This window comes from Aspergillus novofumigatus, assembly GCF_002847465.1.
Source record: "Aspergillus novofumigatus IBT 16806 chromosome Unknown P174scaffold_9, whole genome shotgun sequence".
Classification (NCBI taxonomy): Eukaryota; Fungi; Ascomycota; class Eurotiomycetes; order Eurotiales; family Aspergillaceae; genus Aspergillus; species Aspergillus novofumigatus.
This window is the reverse complement of record NW_020194282.1, coordinates 826,713-843,910: the sequence shown is the minus strand read 5'-3', so window position 1 is coordinate 843,910 and position 17,198 is coordinate 826,713. Positions and strand designations below refer to the sequence as shown.

Sequence of the window (17,198 nt, the reverse complement as noted above, 5' to 3'; positions counted from 1 at the left end):
TAAAGAAATCGGTTTGACGACGATGAATCTGTCTCTCTGCTGCTGGTGGGTTGTGAAGACTCTAGGTTATTTTGTAGTCTGTAGATTGTAGGGAGTTGTTTGCCGCGGCCCGCCCCGTCCACTACTCCTAGTCTGCCAGAAATCGTCACCACACCACCTCATCTCAAAATACTGAATTGCAACTCTCCACACAACTAATGGAACACCCAACATGACTGATTCAACACCATCCTGTCCCCTAACTAACCTCACAGACACCATGCCTCCGACCCGCGCCTCGAACCTCTCCCCCAATCTACTCAACGGCATCTTCGCCTCCCTCAGCCAACCCTCCCGCCGCTGGTCCCTCCTCCGCACCCTCCAAAGCGACAACCCGCGCGACATCAACGGCGAGCTCCGCGGCACAGCATCCTTCCACCCTCTGCGACATGGCTCCGCCGCCTCTGACCGCCGCGATGTAGTCTACCGCGAGGAGGGCGAATTACCGAATACATTTGGGCCGGGACTACGCTGGACGAAAAAGTACATCTGGCGGCAGGGGGAGAACGGGGGGATAAGTGTTTGGTTTGTGAAGGTGAAGCCGACTTCCAAACAGCCTGAGGTCCAGGAAGAGGAGGACGAGGCGGATTACCTGTTCCATAACTTTGATTTCGAGGGGCAGGACGGAGTGGAGACGGCGGACGCGAAGGAGTCGACATTTGTCTCGCCGCCGGTGCCGCCGCTCGTCCCCTCGGAAGAGAATACGGCTGTGATTATGGCGAGGGGAATCATCTGTGCATCAATGATATGTATCGGACTGCGTATGCGTTCCGGGTACGCCCTGAGTCTGGGGAAGTTGTGAGCTGGTCAAGCCGACATGTTGTCAAGGGGCCGAAGAAGAACCAAGATATTGTGAATTTGTATCGGATGGAGGGCTGAGGACACCAATGGCGCGAATTACGCCTGTGGACCCGCATGCAGAACGATATATCCTACGTGCAGACCCGAACCTGTGTGCATCTTTTACATCAAGCTGGAGAGCCACTTAACCCCTATCACCATTTACCAGATACGGTTTACCAGAGATGTCCCGGAAGGTGCAAGGATGGGTAGTTGCCACATGCGACGTTTTACCTCAACTACCAGGTACCATTCGTACAGCCTCAACTAAGGAAGTTGTATATCTCATTGGCATATATCGATCATCAGCAATCATATCGCGTTCACAGCGTGTAAATGAAATCCGGCCTCTTATCTCCAAGAAGTTCGATTTGGCTGCGGTCCAATCCCTGAACCCAATGATCCCGATCTCCGCGCAAACGCTTACGGTTCTCGAGTCTGAGGAGCAGATACTGCACCAGGGATCCACCAAACTGGAACAGGACTAGATACGCCAGCACGGTACCATGGCCAGGATAGAAGTTGGGCGCGTCCTTGCCTCGGTAGATGTTGGAGGATACGATTCCGTTGAGATTACCCCAGCCAATGACGATACCAAGCGTTACACCTCGTTTGTACACACCTAGATCATGCTGTCAGATATTGCAATATTCATGGACCTGGAGATGCTCACCTTCAGTGTTGTTGCTGGCCCAGGAGATGGTATTCGAAATGGCGGGATAAATGCCCATAGCTCCAAGGAACGTCCCCGCATACCGTGCTCCGGCTGTTTTGCAACCGAGGAGCATTGCGAAACCAGTAATTCCGACGAGAGAGACGAGGATGTTGCAAATACCACGTTGGCGCGTGCGGTCAGCGATGAAACCTACTGCAACAGTCACAATGGCTGCTGCCGCGTATGGTGGAACACTGAGCAGCTGGGCCTTGATGGAAGTGTACCCTTGTCCATGTTAGTCAATTCACTCGATGAAGATGTACTTGAACATACCCTAGACTCCGTTAGCATATAGAACCACAAATTGTCCTAAGCAAACTTACCAGCTGGTTGATGATTGTTGGCACGAAAAGCGAGAATGCATACAAGGATCCATCTGCTCCCATGTAAATGATAGCGCCGGTATAGGTCTTCCAGTCTTTCAGACTAGCCCAGAAATAGGACATCTTGAACTGCTCATGCTCCGCACTGGACTGCTGGTCCTCCGCAAGGCGGCGTAGAACACGCTTGCGGTCTGTCTCGGACAGGAAGGTAGCCTCATCGGGAAAGTCATGGACCATCCAAATCGACAGGACGCCAATTACGATGGTAGCCAGACCCTCCAGGATGAAAATCCACGACCAGCCTGGCCTGCCGCCAATTCCATCCATATGAGCAATGGCAGCAGCGAGAAGACCTCCGAAAGAACCAGCGAGCGCAGCCGCAGAGAAAAAGATGGCCATGCGTACACCGAATTCTGTTCGCTTGTACCAGCAGGAGAGGAAGTAGCCGACGCCTGGGAAGAGACCGGCCTCGGTGAGTCCGAGGAACCATCTGACCTACTGATTGTTAAGATCATGTCGGATGACGACAGACGTAGGAGCCTGATCAACGAAGGGGTTGTAGGAAGGCACGCACCGCCATCAATCCAGACCAGTTATGCACAACACCCATCAACGTCATACATATGCCCTAGATTCCATTAGCTCGAACTTGCACCAAGTACAAAGTAGCACATACCCATGCGAACATGATAGCAGGTATAAACCTGCTCGGTCGCCATCTCTTGAGCAGGACATTGGTGACCGGCTCGAATATCGAGTACGAGATGAAGAAAATGGTCAAGCTATCGTTATATTGGTCATTGGTCATCTTGAGATCCTTCTGCAGGCCAGCGAGCTTTGCATTGCCAATATTTGTACTTTGGAGAGTCAGTATGGCTCGTCGGATGCAAGTGAGAAGCACATACCGGTCTAGAAATGAAATCAAATACAACAAGCTGAGCCATGGGATCAACCTGATGTCGAGCTTGCGAACGAGTGCGCGATCCTACAGCCGGTCAGCCAAAAACACTCTCTCAAATATTGAAAGTGATCGCACTATCTTAGCTCGTTCCTCCGGACTGAGCCCTTCATCGGGATCTTCGAAGAGGTCGAGCTTTGATTTCGGGGCGAATTCATGCGACGCAGAACCCTTCTCCGCATCGGATTCTCGGGGTACGTGGTCGACAGATGCTTTTTCATCCGTCGGTTGAGACATGATGATATCTTGCCGGTTAATCACGGCCGTACAAGTATGTATTTAGAAGGAGTAGAGTAGGGGGAATAGGGATGGGAGACAAGCACTAATAACAGGGGAGGAGACAGGACAAGATAAGGGGGTAGGCGAGGGAATGAAAGAGAAGAGTCGTGTCGCTCATTCCAACTACCGATCTTTAGTAGCTCTATTATACCGCGTGGAATAAGGGCAGGTCCCTCCACCCTACATACGACATTGACAAGGATCATCATCACCGAGGGGTTCTGGCCGCGGTGCGGTGGATGGCAATTGGCGAAACACCATCGTTTCCACAAATTCCCCAACAATTCTCCTCTCAATGACCAGCGTGGACGATCAACCAAGGATTCTCCTAAACTCCAAATATTAGTCTAATTGATAAGCAAGGAGCACACCTCTCGTACCGGAGGAACGCCAAGTGCGGGCCCCCATGGGCCCCGTCTCTCCTTTCCGGAAGCGGGAGACTTAGCGCGGGATGGCCAAAACCCCCGCGGGGCATCTCCAAGTTTGCTGGCTTGCTCAAGGCTTGACTGGACCACTTCCGTCGCAACATATATGTTGTGTTGTTCTAGTTACGGGTTGATACACTGAATGGCTACAGAATTAGGGCAAATATGAACAGCATTGTTGCAGAATCTTAGTTTCTAACAACTTAAAGACACGGACGGCCAAAGCATGGCTAGCAGAAAGTGCAGAAAGTCAAAGTCAAAGCTGGTATTAGTGTGCTAGTGCTTGGCGATCACAAAGTTTGGAGACAAAGCGGAGGAATATGCAATTCTTTTCCTTAAGTCCGAAGAAAAGCGTGCCCTTGCCGCGCGGGATTTTGCTGATGCATGGCGTTTTGACACAAATACGAAGTGCAATCTATGCTAGCCTTCATCCGACCAAATTCTTTGAAACTGGACGTCCTTGGCTCGGGACTTGCCACAGCCCAACACGAGAGAAGGGACCATGAGGGGCTCCGCCATTACTGGAGAATGATGAATAATGAAACAAACACGAAAGATGTTTCCAGAACCTGGTTAGGAAATACCAACGCCTAGACTAACCGCCAACCCGCTTCTCATCGACATGATGACTAGCCTTCATTCCGCCGCCTTTCTAAGAAACTTGATGCTGCATCTTTCGAAGCTTGGATGACCTTCAAAAAGATCATGCGCTGCTGCGGCCATCTTGACTGAATAGAAACGAACATAGATATCTCCCACCACCTGTCCTTCCTCCACGCTTTCAATATAGTTGTAGTAGGCAGACCGCTTAAGTACGCGGTAAATCTCCTCCCTCAATGACCTCCGAAGGTTGCTGATAACCAGGCACCGGGTGTAGCCCTGATGGAAAATGAATTGGCTCATCTGGGACGTCATTGGGTAAGTCGGAGTGTGAACGAGAGCGACGCTGGCCACGCAGAAGCCCAAAGGTAGTCCTTCCCTTGATTTCTGAACAAAGTCTAGGGCGTCCTTCTCGAGCACAAACACAACGATAGCAGTTTTATACCCAGTAATAGGGTTTGTGTTGCAGAGAGAAGCCGAGTAGATCTCACCAGGAACAGATGGCAGTACCTGGCTCAGAGTAACGTTTGACGGGAGCTTCTCGATGCGGACAGTGCGAAAGACATTTGACTCCTGTCCAGCAGGAATGTATCGGAGCCCGTACTGGAATATCCAGAGATCCGAGACGGCTTGCCGAGAAAGGAGGTTCGGACGATAAGAGAAGGCATCGGCTTCTTCTTGCTGATTCTCAAATATACTACATCCCTTTATGGCCCATCGGATATTGCCATCCCAGGGAACGGTGTCCATCCCTGGTCGGTAAGGCTTCAGGACGTCAGAATCCTCGCGTACACGAACGACGATCAGAGGTTTCTGGGAAAGAAGTGTCAGAAGCAGCACAACCAGCTATTACATTAAGATCACTCACCCGCTCAGGCTCCAACACCGGAATCATCAGGTCCTCTATGCCAGCATCAAGCAGGTCATCAGAGTCCGTACGTTGCAGCGATACCGTTCTCAACTGATTCGGATCGGTGGCAGCGAGATGGATCCGTTTCTGAGGCGTCTTGGGCTGCAGAGAAGGGACTCTAATATCGTCCAAGTGGCTGTCCAGGATGTTGGAGCATTTCCGTGGATTGAGTACGACTACTGCGGTCTTTTCGGAATAAACAGATGAAAGAGAGAAGCTTTTGGGGACGTTTTTTCAGAGGTAGTGTTGTCATTGTCCTCCGTCATGGTGTTGTTTTCTTCATGCGGAGTTTCCTTGTTCGTCAGATAGCAAGAGGTTTCTGAAGCTTGAGAAGCTTGAGCCATGGCCAGAAATACGGCATCAAGACGACGAAAGAGAGCGAAAAGTCCAAGCAGGAGAGAAAAAAGCACTACAAGAGAGAAGATGGGACCGGTGGTGAGGAGAACACATCCTTCCATTTTGGGAAAGGATTAAGTGGCAATCTGCAGCGGATATGAAAACAGAATATAGAGTAGACTTCTCCGGAATGTTCACTTCTCAATTCTAAGTGAATTCTACTTGAGAAGAGACTGCGATTATATGTGAGAAAGTCGTGAAGGCTTCTGCGAAGGCCTTTGTCGACAATGTTGCAGAATGTGCATCAATTCCGAAAGCTCCTATATGCGAGGCTGATGTTAGTATGAACGGAACCAGGAGTGAGTGTCTGATGAGATCTTTTAGAAGAAAGGAATTATCAGCAACAAAGAAAGCATATACCGCTCCGTTCAGACCAGTATGTTGAGAATATCCTAGTGAGTTGTTAGTATAGATAGTGTCTTGGTGATGTAGATTTGACTGGCGCTTGCTTAGGAGGTCTACTGGGTATATGGTATCGATATGTGAAGCGTATGGGAAGTACCTGAGTGAAACCGAGGTGCAAAACGTCTCTATGATGAGCAGAAGGGCAGCGAGGATGAGAGAAGAGAAGAGAAGAGCAGACTGCGAATAGCTTGATATCTAGCAACTTATACTGAGTTGGTTGAGCTGATTATCAGCTGATTGAGATACAGTGCCGCTATATGTCCGGGAACCATACACATCCTACCCCCTGGGTAGTTTATGATTGATTGGTGCAATGCCTTGACATAACCGTCTTAAGACGCAGATACCCTTCAATGGTGAGTGTTCCAACAGATCCCAGGGATCGCCTTCGGGATCGAAGAGAGGGTGTCAACATCCACCAGGAAGACACAAAGGCACAGCTGATGGACACGAATCCACTGTCTTGCGGGGACACAAAGTCTGAAGACGTGATCTATCAGGCTTAAGCATCAATGATAGGATCCGGTTCTGAAGACCTGCGAATCATCTAGCTAAAAATGTTTTGATATATATACGCAATGTCTGACGGTGAGAAATAGCTCATGCTCTTTGAAACTGTCACATTCAAAACATTCTGGCCGGATGTCAGACAATGTCTTCCCTTTTATTGGCTATCTATTCTGTGCCGGATCGGATGAAACAACGTGCTTCCCAGAATAGGTCATGATTCAAACGCAAATTGTTGAGAAGCATCTCAGGGTCAGGAACATTTGAGTAGATCGGATAGATCTACCGCTTGCGTTGGGCCGCGGTACCCAAAAATATCTTTTTGATAGTGGGGCCTCAAAAAATGTCATCACAAGTCAACACTCCCACTGGCAATAATAAACCAACCACAATGAAGAAAACCATACTAGAAATAGTCAAAGACTGTGACAAGTGAGTCTGCCTACACTATATCATTGAATTACCACTAACGAACCCAGCTTCCCCTACAACCAACCTGGCGAAACAGCCGCCTACGAACAACAGCTCTCTAAACTATGGAAATTCTTCCTCCCCAACGACCGCAGGCCCCACGGCTACCTCGTGGAGTCTGTCGTTGAACGCATGCCCTGGACAGAAGATTTCCATGTACTTCCCGCCCCGCACAAGGAAATCCATCTTCTCCCACAGGACCATGCTCGCGAGCAAGAAACCTGGACAGAGCGCTGCGAGCGCAGCCTCGATGCCCTTATCGCGCTCGCCAGAGCAAGAGGTGTCTTCCCCAGACTGGGCAAGCGACGGGATGAGCGGTTTCCCATCATCGGGGCCCGGTTCCCGGTGAGTATCGAGCGCTCGGCCATATCCCTGTTCGGGATTGTCGGGCGCGGTGTGCACATGACTGTGTACACAAGGACGAAGTCCGGGTTGAAGATCTGGGTGCCGCAGCGGAATCCGAAGAAGTCGACGTATCCGGGGATGCTAGATAATGCTGTCGCCGGGGTGTTGCGGCGGGTGAGATGCCGATGGAGTGTTTGATTCGCGAGGCGGAGGAGGAGGCAGGGATGGAGGAGAGCGTGGTCCGGAAGGCGCATGCTGCCGGCACGGTGACGTGGTTCAATATCAGTGATGACCGGGCAGGTGGCGAGCCAGGACTAATGAATCCTGGTTTGCTGTATGTTTATGATCTCGAGGTTGGCCCTGAGGTAATGCTTAAGCCAGTGGATGAGGAGGATGTTTGTGTGTTTCATCTAATGGATATGCGAGAGGTGCTGGATGCGATGGCAGAAGGGAGGTTCAAGCCCGCGAGTGCAAGTGTCATGGTCGACTTCTTTGTCCGACACGGCCTGATTACAGCGGAGGATGACGATGATTACCCAGAGATTGTTTCGAGGCTGCATAGATTGCTGCCTTTCGCTACAAGTCCTGGGGCTGGAAGGACATGACTCTTATAGAAGTAACCCCAGCAAAGATGTTTTCCCATGAGTGACGATTAATCTCCATGAGTAAGTGGGTTTACCAGGAATATTTACTCATAACTGTCTCAGTTATTGTTCCTAAACTTCTGTGCTTTCCTGAGCATAAAACTCTCAGGCTATCCCAAAAATTCTCCTTGCGCCAGAGAACTCCACGGCAAGTCTTCGTCCCAGCAACGTTGCATGAGCGTACGAGCATTTTGAATCTGCAACAAAAGTGTTAGTTATTGCGCTAAACTGAAATTCTTCGACCACGCACCTGCTTCAAGCCTGTCTTCTCCAAGTCCTTGACTCTCTCCATTATATCGGTCTGTTGTTGTAGATCTCGGGTTTCGCAACCAGCGGTAAAAAGTGGAAACAATGCTCCGACTTCGGCCGATGCGCCGGGTTCAAGTTGCCCCAGTGCTTCGAATAAACCGTCCAGAGCCTCTAATACGGGAGCGGATGCTGATGGACTGCAGAGCACGCGACGGTGAAGGTGAACCAGCCCAGCGCATCGGAATGATCGATCGATCGCCGACATGTCCGCAGACACAGGTTCCTGGTGATGTCGGCTGTTGATCCGTGCCATATTATCGGCTACCTGGAAATCCGCAAGCAATGATTCGGCTTCAACAACGATATCCAGAGAAGGCCTCTGGTCAGGATCAACACTAATCAGACTAGCAACGCGGGTTCTCTCGCACTGGTGGACTAGTTTGGCCAAGCGTGACAGCAACAATGCAGTCTTTGTCGTGTATCCGGTGAAGCAGTCGATAAAGAAATCGTCATTTGCCGGAGGAGTAGAGCATGCACTAACAATTGACTGATACAGAATCAGAGGAGGTTCATTGTCTCGGCAGGAGAGAGATCCCAGGATATCAATATATTCCAGCCAGCGTGAAAGAAACGATCCGACTCGATTCCCAGGATATGCCATCTGCACTCCGCGTGCAAGGTAAAGGTCGCGAGCGAGCTTCAGGTGGCTCTGCCACGGAATGGGTACTTCAAATGTGCTTGGCGAAATGATCTTCAAAGACAGGAGCATAATGGCGGCAGCAAGATGATTGTCCGTGATGTTCTGGTCTGGGTCCTCGAGTGCTATTCGCAGGGTCGGAAAGACATTGCTGACCCAGTGTGCTATCCGGTTGGCGGGTTCAGGGTGGTTCAAGTACCTGGCTCGGTGACTGGCGGAATACGCTAGCATCAGGTTTAAGATATTGGAATCCCCAATGGCCACTATCTGTTGTCAGACATATCACAAATAACGAGATTGAAAGCAGCATACTTGACGGTAAAACGGTGATGAAGGGGTTGTTCCCACAATCATGCGCAACCAGCATTTTTGCTGTATGGTTGAGAAAATGGTGAAAGTACATCAAGTTGATGGGTGTTTCTACCAAGGCCGAAGGCAATGGTGACAGGTACCGAGGAATGTTGATGGGAACTGGGGACGCATAATACCCGCGTCCAACACTATTTGCAAGCCCATGGTCGGCAGATGCTGATTCGAAAGTAGTCCGAGTTTGGCGTTCCGGATTGACCAGGTCCAAAGCGTAATTGATGTCGATAGCCGAATGATCGTCCATTTGGTTCAAATCCAAGTCGAGACGGCCATGGTCGAGGCCGTAATTATCAGTCACACTAGTCAAGTAGGCAGACCACTTCTGTTCCGAGGATGAACGCTCGGAGGGCTGGTATATATCACGCTGACAAATGCCTTCAGCATCACGTCGCAAGCTGTACATGTAGTCTTCAGAGGCAATGGGACCATTCATGACCTTGGTAAAATAAGTCTCTGTAGGAGCGGAGCCGGGAGTTTTCATGCTAGTCTCGGTTCGTACTGCACTAGGAGAATCTATATCGACAACATCTGAATGTGCGAATGAGTATCGGTGGCGCGGAGATGGTATCCCTGCCTGACGGTCGTCATTGTTGTCAAAGGGAAAACCATTACGCGATCCACTTGAGACTGAATTCCGCTCTCCTCGGTTCCCTGTCTGACGCGGATGCACTATCGAAGGACGCATGAAGGGATGGGTCTCCATGGCGGACTCTCGTATGAACGAGAGCGGTGATGATAGAATGGAGGACTGCGGGAAGTTTAGGGTAGCAAGAGACCCGATGCTCAAGCTTGCATCTGGGTAGGCAACGTCTTCAGAAGGGTGAAGGGTTGAGGACGTGAAGGACGAACGCGTCTCCTGTGGCATTGTCATCATTTGCGACGACGTATCAGGCCGTGAGTTGATCGCATCTTTCATTTGTGATGACGTTACTCCTACTGAAGTTCTATCGCTCATATATGGGAAGCTATTGCCCAAATGATCTGAATAAGCAGAAGAGGTCAGAATCTCAAGGCCATTCCCAAGCTCCCTAGAGCACGATGTCTTCGCTGCCAGAGATGATCCACAAGCGGTAGCCAAAATTGTGTTGTGTGGAGTCAACTCCTGTGGACTGCCCTCTCCTTGGCCTGATCCAAGGGAATCCACCTGTGCGAAATCCGAAGGCAGCACGGCCAAAGAGAGAAGATGAGCAGAGTGACCACTAGACTCAGAACTTGGGGAGCTAACGGAGGACTTCCGCCTTGTTCTACCCTCCCAGTTCAGCCTGATACTATAGTCACAATTCTCATTCTGACGGCGGCAGTTGAGACAAGACGGCTTCTCTTCGTCACTAAAATCATTGTCAGATAGAGAATTCCGATGATGTGGAGCAGAGGTAAAGTAGGAGGAAATAGAAACATACCATTTGACTTTCCGCGCCTTACAAGGCCTAGATCCCTGTTCATTAAGCAAGTGACAAAACAAAAACTTGGTGCGACTGAGACTGCCTACCAACAACCCTTCCGGGATCTTCGTTTTGGCTCAGGTGCACCGGGCCTTCTAGGACGAGGCATTGCACTTCAAGTGCGACTTGAGTGATTCGGCTGAGTGCAAAGATCCGACGAAAAATAGCAGTAGCGACTGGATGAATCGATAGCTCGTACTCTGTAAAGTTTGGCCGCCATACGGACACGATAGGACCTCAAGACACCTGGAGAATGACAATCGGTGACTTTTTCCGTCGTGGGTATCTTTTTGTCCAGCTGGATAGGTAGCGATAATCTGTAAGACACCCCGCGCCTGGTGTTCGTACTCATCGAGCCGTGGAATTTGATAGACGAACTAACGCTGTTCATACCACAGTCAGCCAAGCTTGACAAGGCCTGCAGTGGGTAGCGGAAGCACCAGTTGGCGACACTGAGGAGAAGATTGCTGGAAGGAGAGAACAAGAGATGAGATGAAACCGAAAGACGACAAGGAAAAGCGGAGAAGTTGGGCCAGTGGGTAATACTGAACGGTAGATAGAGATGCAGAATCACAGATAAAACCCAAAATAATCAATCCCCTTCGCCATTGCTCGTTCGACACGTCTGTTATCGGCACTTTCGATCAATCGTGTCCCGCTTTCCGAGTTTCGAATGTGGAGAAAACGATAACCAGAGCTGATAATGGCTGAACTAGACTGTTAACTGCTAAGCTGATCCAAAGCAACTGATAACCCAGTCATATTATTAGCCAGCATCTCCGGGCAGCTATGGCTAGTGATCAATCCGGTTAGCATCGGTGCCAGTCGGATGTCTGGGGGACAAGGGGTCTGATGACGCAGGTCGATCTAGTCAGCGTCATCAGCTGTTGTTCTGCTGACTTTGCCAAACCAGAACCGTATCTTTAACCTACGTTTACCTTACCTTTAGACATCTTCGATTTATAGAATTCGGTCCTGAAACGTAATTTTTTTAATCATGGCCTCCTCCCTGGTTGGGAAACATCCTGTCCAACGGATGTCCAGCCCTTCCCGGGGATTCTCTGCCTTGGTCCACGTGAGCTTGTGCCCGTTTGGATGTTGTTCCCTTGGGTGTTTGTTCCATGGCTGACGTTGCTCAAGTTAATCGGTTTAGCCAGCTTTATCGGCTCGTTCAAATTGTGGGTGACCCGGGGTTTCTTTTATATATCTTCATGATGATGATGATAGGGATCTGTATCTGGGGTGGTTATTGGACTAACTTAATACCTCAGTATGCACGAGAATCCTAATCGCGCGTAAGCTTTTCCAATGCCACAGCCTCGGAATTCCCGCATATTAATACCTCAATTGCTCGGCAGTAACGAAGCATATGGTTGGCATTTTCAGTATCTAACCGTTATCGGTCTTGCCTTATCGACTCTCACTTTTGCTGTCGCGCTGTTGGCGGACCTGACCCTGTCCGCCCGGCTATTCCTCGTTAAGAACCTCTTCTCGATATGTAGCGCTCCGATGGAGGTACTTATCAGTGTTTTATACTGGAGTCTTCGCATGGTGGGTAGTCGAGCACCCTTATACCCACAGTTCCGCTCCTGACGAAGGCTATAAGATCGACGAGCGCTTAGTGGTTCCGGACTGGGCTTATATACCAATGCATGCTGGCAAGTTCTCAAGCTGGTCTCTTGTTCAGAAGGATCCTTGAGCTAATATCATATCGTTCTGCAGATATTAGTTTTCACGCCGTACCAGCCATTGTGTTATTGATCGATCTCCTACTTCTTTCCCCTCCATGGACAATCAGTATCGTACCAGCCCTTGGTCTATCAAGCACAATCGCGTTTGGTTACTGGATTTGGATCGAGCGATGCTACAAGTACAACGGATGGTGCGCTGGATACTTATCTCAGTCATTAGCAGTCGGTTACTAACAATGACAGGTACCCGTATCCGATCTTTGAGCAGGTGCCCTTCGAAGGCCGCGTGGGTCTTTTCGTGATGAGCGCCATTGTCATGGCGCTGAGCACTGCAACCCTGAAATGGCTATACGGACGGGTCAATGGCTTCGGGACGGCCTCAAAACCCAAGGCTCGTCCTGGTGCTCTGAAACAGAATGGTGCTTCGAAGCAAAATGGCGGTCTTTAAAAGCTAAGATGCCGTCTGCGCGTTTCCTGGGCCTCGGTATACGACGGCTTGCATAGATGTCAGAGTTCCTCTTTGAATTCAGTTGTATCTACTTTCTTCTCCCGGGAGCTCTAAAGATTGCTCCACCAAAGCGCGCATATACAGACGTCTAGGTAGACGTTGGATCACTTAGATTATATCATTAGAAGAGGTCCAATAATATATGAATGATTCCATCCAACAATGGGAGTATCAGCAAGTAGTTCTAGGATATAGCTCGTAAAGTTTCCCAATCAAAGACGCCCACTCATCGCGGAGACGTTCATCACCTAGAGCATATGTGGTACAAGATACTTCGATAAGAATTGAGGAATCAGGCGATGGCCTGGATGCGGTCGCGAGAGCAGTTATAGGTGTATTTTGTAAGTGGAATATACGCCGTACGATCTGTGCTAGCATCCTAGTAATCATGTATTCTCTCGTAAAAACATGGCCGTTTTCTAGTATTTTCTATTCTCCTTTTGCAGCAAATATTTAAGGGTCTGAACCGACGATCCACCAGTGACCTCACCGTCAAAAGGCTATGTGCGCCCATCTGCTTACATAACCAGGCATAGCTTCTTCCGCTTGTTTGCTGCACCTCTTCAACAATCAAGTAGTGTTCGCGACCACAACACTCCATACATCCACAACTCTTAACATGCACCTCACCTCGATGAACGGCACATTGCGTACGGCCGCCCTCAGTGGCCGGTTTGCCCTGGCCTCTCCTTCCCCTTTACCCACCGCCACGCCGCTATTTCAATGCTGCCAGAAGATGTCGCTCAGAACACAGGCAAGGCCAGCCAGCACATCAACCACACGCATCCCCTTAAAGCCATCGCCTCGTCCTCGGACAAGCTCCATGTGTCTCTCTCCCATTCTCCGCAATACTGCTTTTCGCCTTAACTCGACCGCCGCAAACGCATCCCGCGCCGAAGCCTCCAAACTCGATTGGAATTCCTTCTTCAAACTCCGCGCATCTCGACGCAGATACACCCTCGCCTCGTCGATAATCGCCTCGATGGCCAGTACAATTATTGGAGTACAGGTTCTTTCCGAACAGGATCTCGAGTCCCTCGGTGCGCAGGTGATGGGCTTGGATCCCTTCATTGTCCTGGGGTTGGCGACCGCTGCCTGCGGTGCGGTCGGTTGGCTCGCGGGTCCCTTTTTGGGCAATGCCGTCTGGAGGCTGGTCTATCGCAAATATAAGCCAGCTTTCTTAATTGTGAGTTCTTGATGTGATATGTTTTATGGGACTCTTGCCGGTTTTGCGCGACGTTAACAGATGGACAGAGAGAGAAGGAGTTCTATGACAGAATCAAGCGGTTCCGTGTCGATCCCTCGTCTAACTCGATTGCCAATCCGGTGCCGGATTACTATGGTGAGAAGATTGGTAGTGTCCAAGGTTACCGGCAGTGGTTGAAGGATCAGAGGGCCTACAACCGCAAGAGACGCAGTTTCATCATCTGATGTTATAAATCAACTCTAGCATGTCCCTCTCTTCGATATGGCAATTTCACTGGATTCTAGTCTCTCGATGTGCTTCCATCCTCATTTAAGCTCCATTGGCTTTGCGTGGAGTTGTCTACATCAGTCTTTGAGCGATCGGCATGAGTTTCTTTTCCACGGTGATCTGCTTCCTCTACAGAGGCTACCTATCGGCAAGAGCATTTCATCTCTGTCCTGTAAAATATACGCTATTGAAATTCATATCTGCTTCCTAAAAGTACCCTGTTCTTGATCAATGTAAGGTCTGCTCACGAGACACAGATCAATTACGACCAGCAGGCGGCGTCTGTTCACAACTTAGATGACTCCTTGGCAGCTCTTGCTGGTGGGTCGATGCTCGCCTCCGACCACCACGGGTAGTTGGCAGGCCCATCGTTCTCGAAAGTTGCCTTGAAGTTTGGCTTGCGCTTCTCGAAAAAGGCTGTAACGCCCTCTTTCTGGTCCCTGTCCAATGATGAGCATGGAGATTCAAATACGACGGTTGTTACTCACTTAGCCCCAAACATATGGTACAAGATCCCCGACTCGAGCAGATGCGCTTCTTCGGGGGACTCAGGTCCGCGCCACACTAACGCCCGATTTAGCGCAGATGCCATTGGGCTGACGTTCTCGGCGATTTCGGCCGCTAACTCCAGAGCTCGTGGAAGGATCTGGGTTCGCTCTGGTAGAGTCTCCGCGAACAACCCATCAAAGTGTTTTGAAGTGGGCGGGTAGATACCCCCTGTTGAGACGAGGAACATCGCCCGAGAGTATCCGATCAGGCGGGGGAGGAAGTACGAAGAGCAAGACTCCATGGTGATTCCTCTTCGGGCAAAGACGAAGCCGTATTTACTCGATTCATGGGCAACCCTGCCTTCACTTTAGTTCCCACTGCTTCAGAGACCCGAAATAGATGTGCTACCTTATCGCAGCCGGAAGAGTCATGGTCATGCCAACCCCAACAGCAGAACCCTGCATAGCAGCAATCGTAGGCTTCCGACATCTGTGGATCGCCAGAGCGACTCGGCCACCACTAGTGGCGCAGGTCAATATTTGAACCTCTCGCCTCAACGGCACAGAACCAACCTATCCCGGTGATCCGCTGTCCTCTCTCGTTCGCGCCCACCGCTGAACCCAATTTCCAAGTCCGCGCCGGCACAGAAGGTCTTCCCCGCACCGGTCAGCACGACTACCTTTACGCGTTCGTCGAGGTCGAACATGCCAAAGACGCGTTCCAGATTCTCGGCCATGACCTGTGTAAAGGCATTGTGCTTGTCGGGGCGGTTCAAAGTGACGATCACGACTGGGGTTACGGTCGGGGAGCCGGCCGGGTGGTGGAACACCTTAATGTGGGTTGTTTGGAGGCTTTCGTAAGACGTTGGAATGGCGATTGGGAGAGGATTGGGATACATTTTGGGGTATATATTATGATGGGAGTAGGTGATTAGGCTGCGCGGTGAAGGTTTCCTCAAGGTACTGCATACTCGATTTTATATGCACTAAATCCTCCGGCCCGTATCGGTAATCGTGAGCTGACTTGATGATATAATCTCGACATGAGATTCTGATGATGCTATCCCCAAGCAAGGGATGGACAAGCTGCCTCGGTAATCCGCCTGCGATATGCCGTCCACTAGGTTGCCCCGCAAGGAATGTGGAGAAACGGGTCTCGGCTGGACGATCCAAGATCCAGATCGTCTCTGAAATGATTTATGCCTTTTTCATTCTATCGATGACATGGCATATGTTTTCATAGAGAAAGAGAGAAAGTATAATAACAATTCTTACTATCATCATCTAGTATGGTGGGAAAGGGCAGAAAGATCCAGCAGCAGCCATCTGATTCACATGGTAAGGGCTGATTACCAAGGCATCACGGCTCGTCCAGCCATTGCGTAAACCAGTTGACAGCAGCGTTCTTTCCTCGAGTCATTGCCTCACGCTCCCCGGCCCTGTTGCTATTACCGCGAGTCAAACAGCCATGCTCCACCCTGGGATAATGTTGATAATCGAACGGCACACCGAGCCTCGGAAGCGTGTCGAACGTATATCTCTTGAGCTCGGCAGTGTAGACCTGGTCGTGTTCCGGGGCAAGAATCTGCACTGGAACTGCAACCTCGTTGATGTCCTTTTTTGTCAGAAGCGACGGATGCCCGACCATAATGCAGTCAACGAGCGGAGGCTGGTGTTCTTCTGCGCCTAGGCGGAAAGCAGCCCATCCTCCGTAGCAGAACCCCGCAACGCCGACTTTCTTGTACTTCTCCCGTAGAGCCCTAGCACAATCGAAGATCTCCGGCTCTCGTATCTCCCGGGAATTCCTCCCCACGAAACCGGGGACATCGAGCTTCTCCCACTCGCCCTTCAGAACCGGCTCCAAAGGCAAGACTTCGCCGCCGAAGAAATCGGGGATGTAGACGGTTGCGTTGGCCTCACGGGCATAGTGATCTGCTAGCAAGCGCACGTTTGGAAAAGTCCAGCCCAGAAGATCGTGGATGATGATGATGGCGACGTCCGGGTTGTCCCCCACTATGTAGACGTCGTTGTTGACGAGCTTTGCGGTTCTCCCCGAGGGAGTATCCTCCCATTCGAATCCTTTCAGGCAACAAGACGAGACGGACATACTTTCTGATATCACTTTTGTTCGGCTTGAGAATAGCATACCACTTGAGTCGGCCCCTGTGTAAGAGTATGGGTAAGCAGCCCACGTGGGGCCAATGTTAAGTGCTGCCTGTTAATGACAAGGTATCTAAATATCAAATAATGATAGCACGACTGCTGACATATAATCTTACAAGGCAGTACCTAGGCGATCTCGCCTCAGTCTGTTCTGATTGAGCATGTTTTCCAGTTTCTCTGAGCATCGTATCAACCAGTCAGTGAAGTTGATATAAGGTTATGATTGATGACATTAATACGTGACTGCAAAGTCTCAGGGG

At 50.3% G+C, this 17,198-nt stretch overlaps 9 protein-coding genes across 9 annotated transcripts; 4 read left to right on the top strand and 5 right to left on the bottom strand.

The window, feature by feature from the left end:
• Positions 1-259: 259 nt before the first annotated feature.
• P174DRAFT_464204 (uncharacterized protein) lies at positions 260-918 on the top strand (the record flags this gene model as incomplete). The annotated part of the gene is made up of 2 exons (XM_024830357.1): positions 260-724; positions 763-918. 2 exons carry the CDS (start codon positions 260-262, stop codon positions 916-918), a joined length of 621 nt encoding a protein of 206 aa, XP_024678399.1.
• A 246-nt stretch (positions 919-1,164) lies between these two features.
• On the bottom strand, positions 1,165-3,234 carry P174DRAFT_445697 (allantoate permease family MFS transporter). The gene is made up of 7 exons (XM_024828399.1): positions 2,954-3,234; positions 2,823-2,902; positions 2,594-2,774; positions 2,492-2,545; positions 1,918-2,412; positions 1,553-1,820; positions 1,165-1,501 (listed from the first exon to the last, which is right to left on the bottom strand). The coding sequence occupies exons 1-7, from the start codon at positions 3,110-3,112 to the stop codon at positions 1,203-1,205; spliced, it is 1,536 nt and encodes a 511-aa protein (XP_024678398.1). The 5' UTR covers positions 3,113-3,234; the 3' UTR covers positions 1,165-1,202.
• Positions 3,235-4,215: 981 nt separating this feature from the next.
• P174DRAFT_507445 (uncharacterized protein) lies at positions 4,216-5,547 on the bottom strand (the record flags this gene model as incomplete). Its single annotated transcript, XM_024831378.1, has 3 exons — positions 4,216-4,992; positions 5,048-5,225; positions 5,318-5,547. The coding sequence occupies 3 exons, from the start codon at positions 5,545-5,547 to the stop codon at positions 4,216-4,218; spliced, it is 1,185 nt and encodes a 394-aa protein (XP_024678397.1).
• A 1,219-nt stretch (positions 5,548-6,766) lies between these two features.
• Positions 6,767-7,818, top strand: P174DRAFT_515818 (putative thiamine pyrophosphokinase; the record flags this gene model as incomplete). The annotated part of the gene is made up of 3 exons (XM_024832226.1): positions 6,767-6,829; positions 6,877-7,366; positions 7,393-7,818. The coding sequence occupies exons 1-3, from the start codon at positions 6,789-6,791 to the stop codon at positions 7,816-7,818; spliced, it is 957 nt and encodes a 318-aa protein (XP_024678396.1). The 5' UTR covers positions 6,767-6,788.
• Positions 7,819-7,967: 149 nt separating this feature from the next.
• P174DRAFT_378264 (Zn(II)2Cys6 transcription factor) lies at positions 7,968-10,723 on the bottom strand (the record flags this gene model as incomplete). The annotated part of the gene is made up of 5 exons (XM_024822818.1): positions 7,968-8,054; positions 8,108-9,066; positions 9,116-10,500; positions 10,573-10,599; positions 10,662-10,723. The coding sequence occupies 5 exons, from the start codon at positions 10,721-10,723 to the stop codon at positions 7,968-7,970; spliced, it is 2,520 nt and encodes an 839-aa protein (XP_024678395.1).
• An 888-nt stretch (positions 10,724-11,611) lies between these two features.
• Positions 11,612-12,753, top strand: P174DRAFT_378238 (putative integral membrane protein; the record flags this gene model as incomplete). Its single annotated transcript, XM_024822813.1, has 7 exons — positions 11,612-11,689; positions 11,755-11,792; positions 11,886-11,909; positions 11,973-12,169; positions 12,213-12,276; positions 12,302-12,496; positions 12,549-12,753. 7 exons carry the CDS (start codon positions 11,612-11,614, stop codon positions 12,751-12,753), a joined length of 801 nt encoding a protein of 266 aa, XP_024678394.1.
• A 591-nt stretch (positions 12,754-13,344) lies between these two features.
• On the top strand, positions 13,345-14,555 carry P174DRAFT_445693 (presequence translocated-associated motor subunit PAM17). Its single transcript, XM_024828398.1, has 2 exons — positions 13,345-13,999; positions 14,068-14,555. Exons 1-2 carry the CDS (start codon positions 13,448-13,450, stop codon positions 14,242-14,244), a joined length of 729 nt encoding a protein of 242 aa, XP_024678393.1. The 5' UTR covers positions 13,345-13,447; the 3' UTR covers positions 14,245-14,555.
• On the bottom strand, positions 14,545-15,904 carry P174DRAFT_307526 (enoyl-CoA hydratase/isomerase family protein). Its single transcript, XM_024821639.1, has 4 exons — positions 15,349-15,904; positions 15,185-15,295; positions 14,776-15,132; positions 14,545-14,727 (listed from the first exon to the last, which is right to left on the bottom strand). Exons 1-4 carry the CDS (start codon positions 15,672-15,674, stop codon positions 14,574-14,576), a joined length of 948 nt encoding a protein of 315 aa, XP_024678392.1. The 5' UTR covers positions 15,675-15,904; the 3' UTR covers positions 14,545-14,573.
• Positions 15,905-16,135: 231 nt separating this feature from the next.
• Positions 16,136-16,882, bottom strand: P174DRAFT_378160 (dienelactone hydrolase family protein; the record flags this gene model as incomplete). Its single annotated transcript, XM_024822807.1, has 1 exon — positions 16,136-16,882. The coding sequence occupies one exon, from the start codon at positions 16,880-16,882 to the stop codon at positions 16,136-16,138; it is 747 nt and encodes a 248-aa protein (XP_024678391.1).
• Positions 16,883-17,198: the final 316 nt, after the last annotated feature.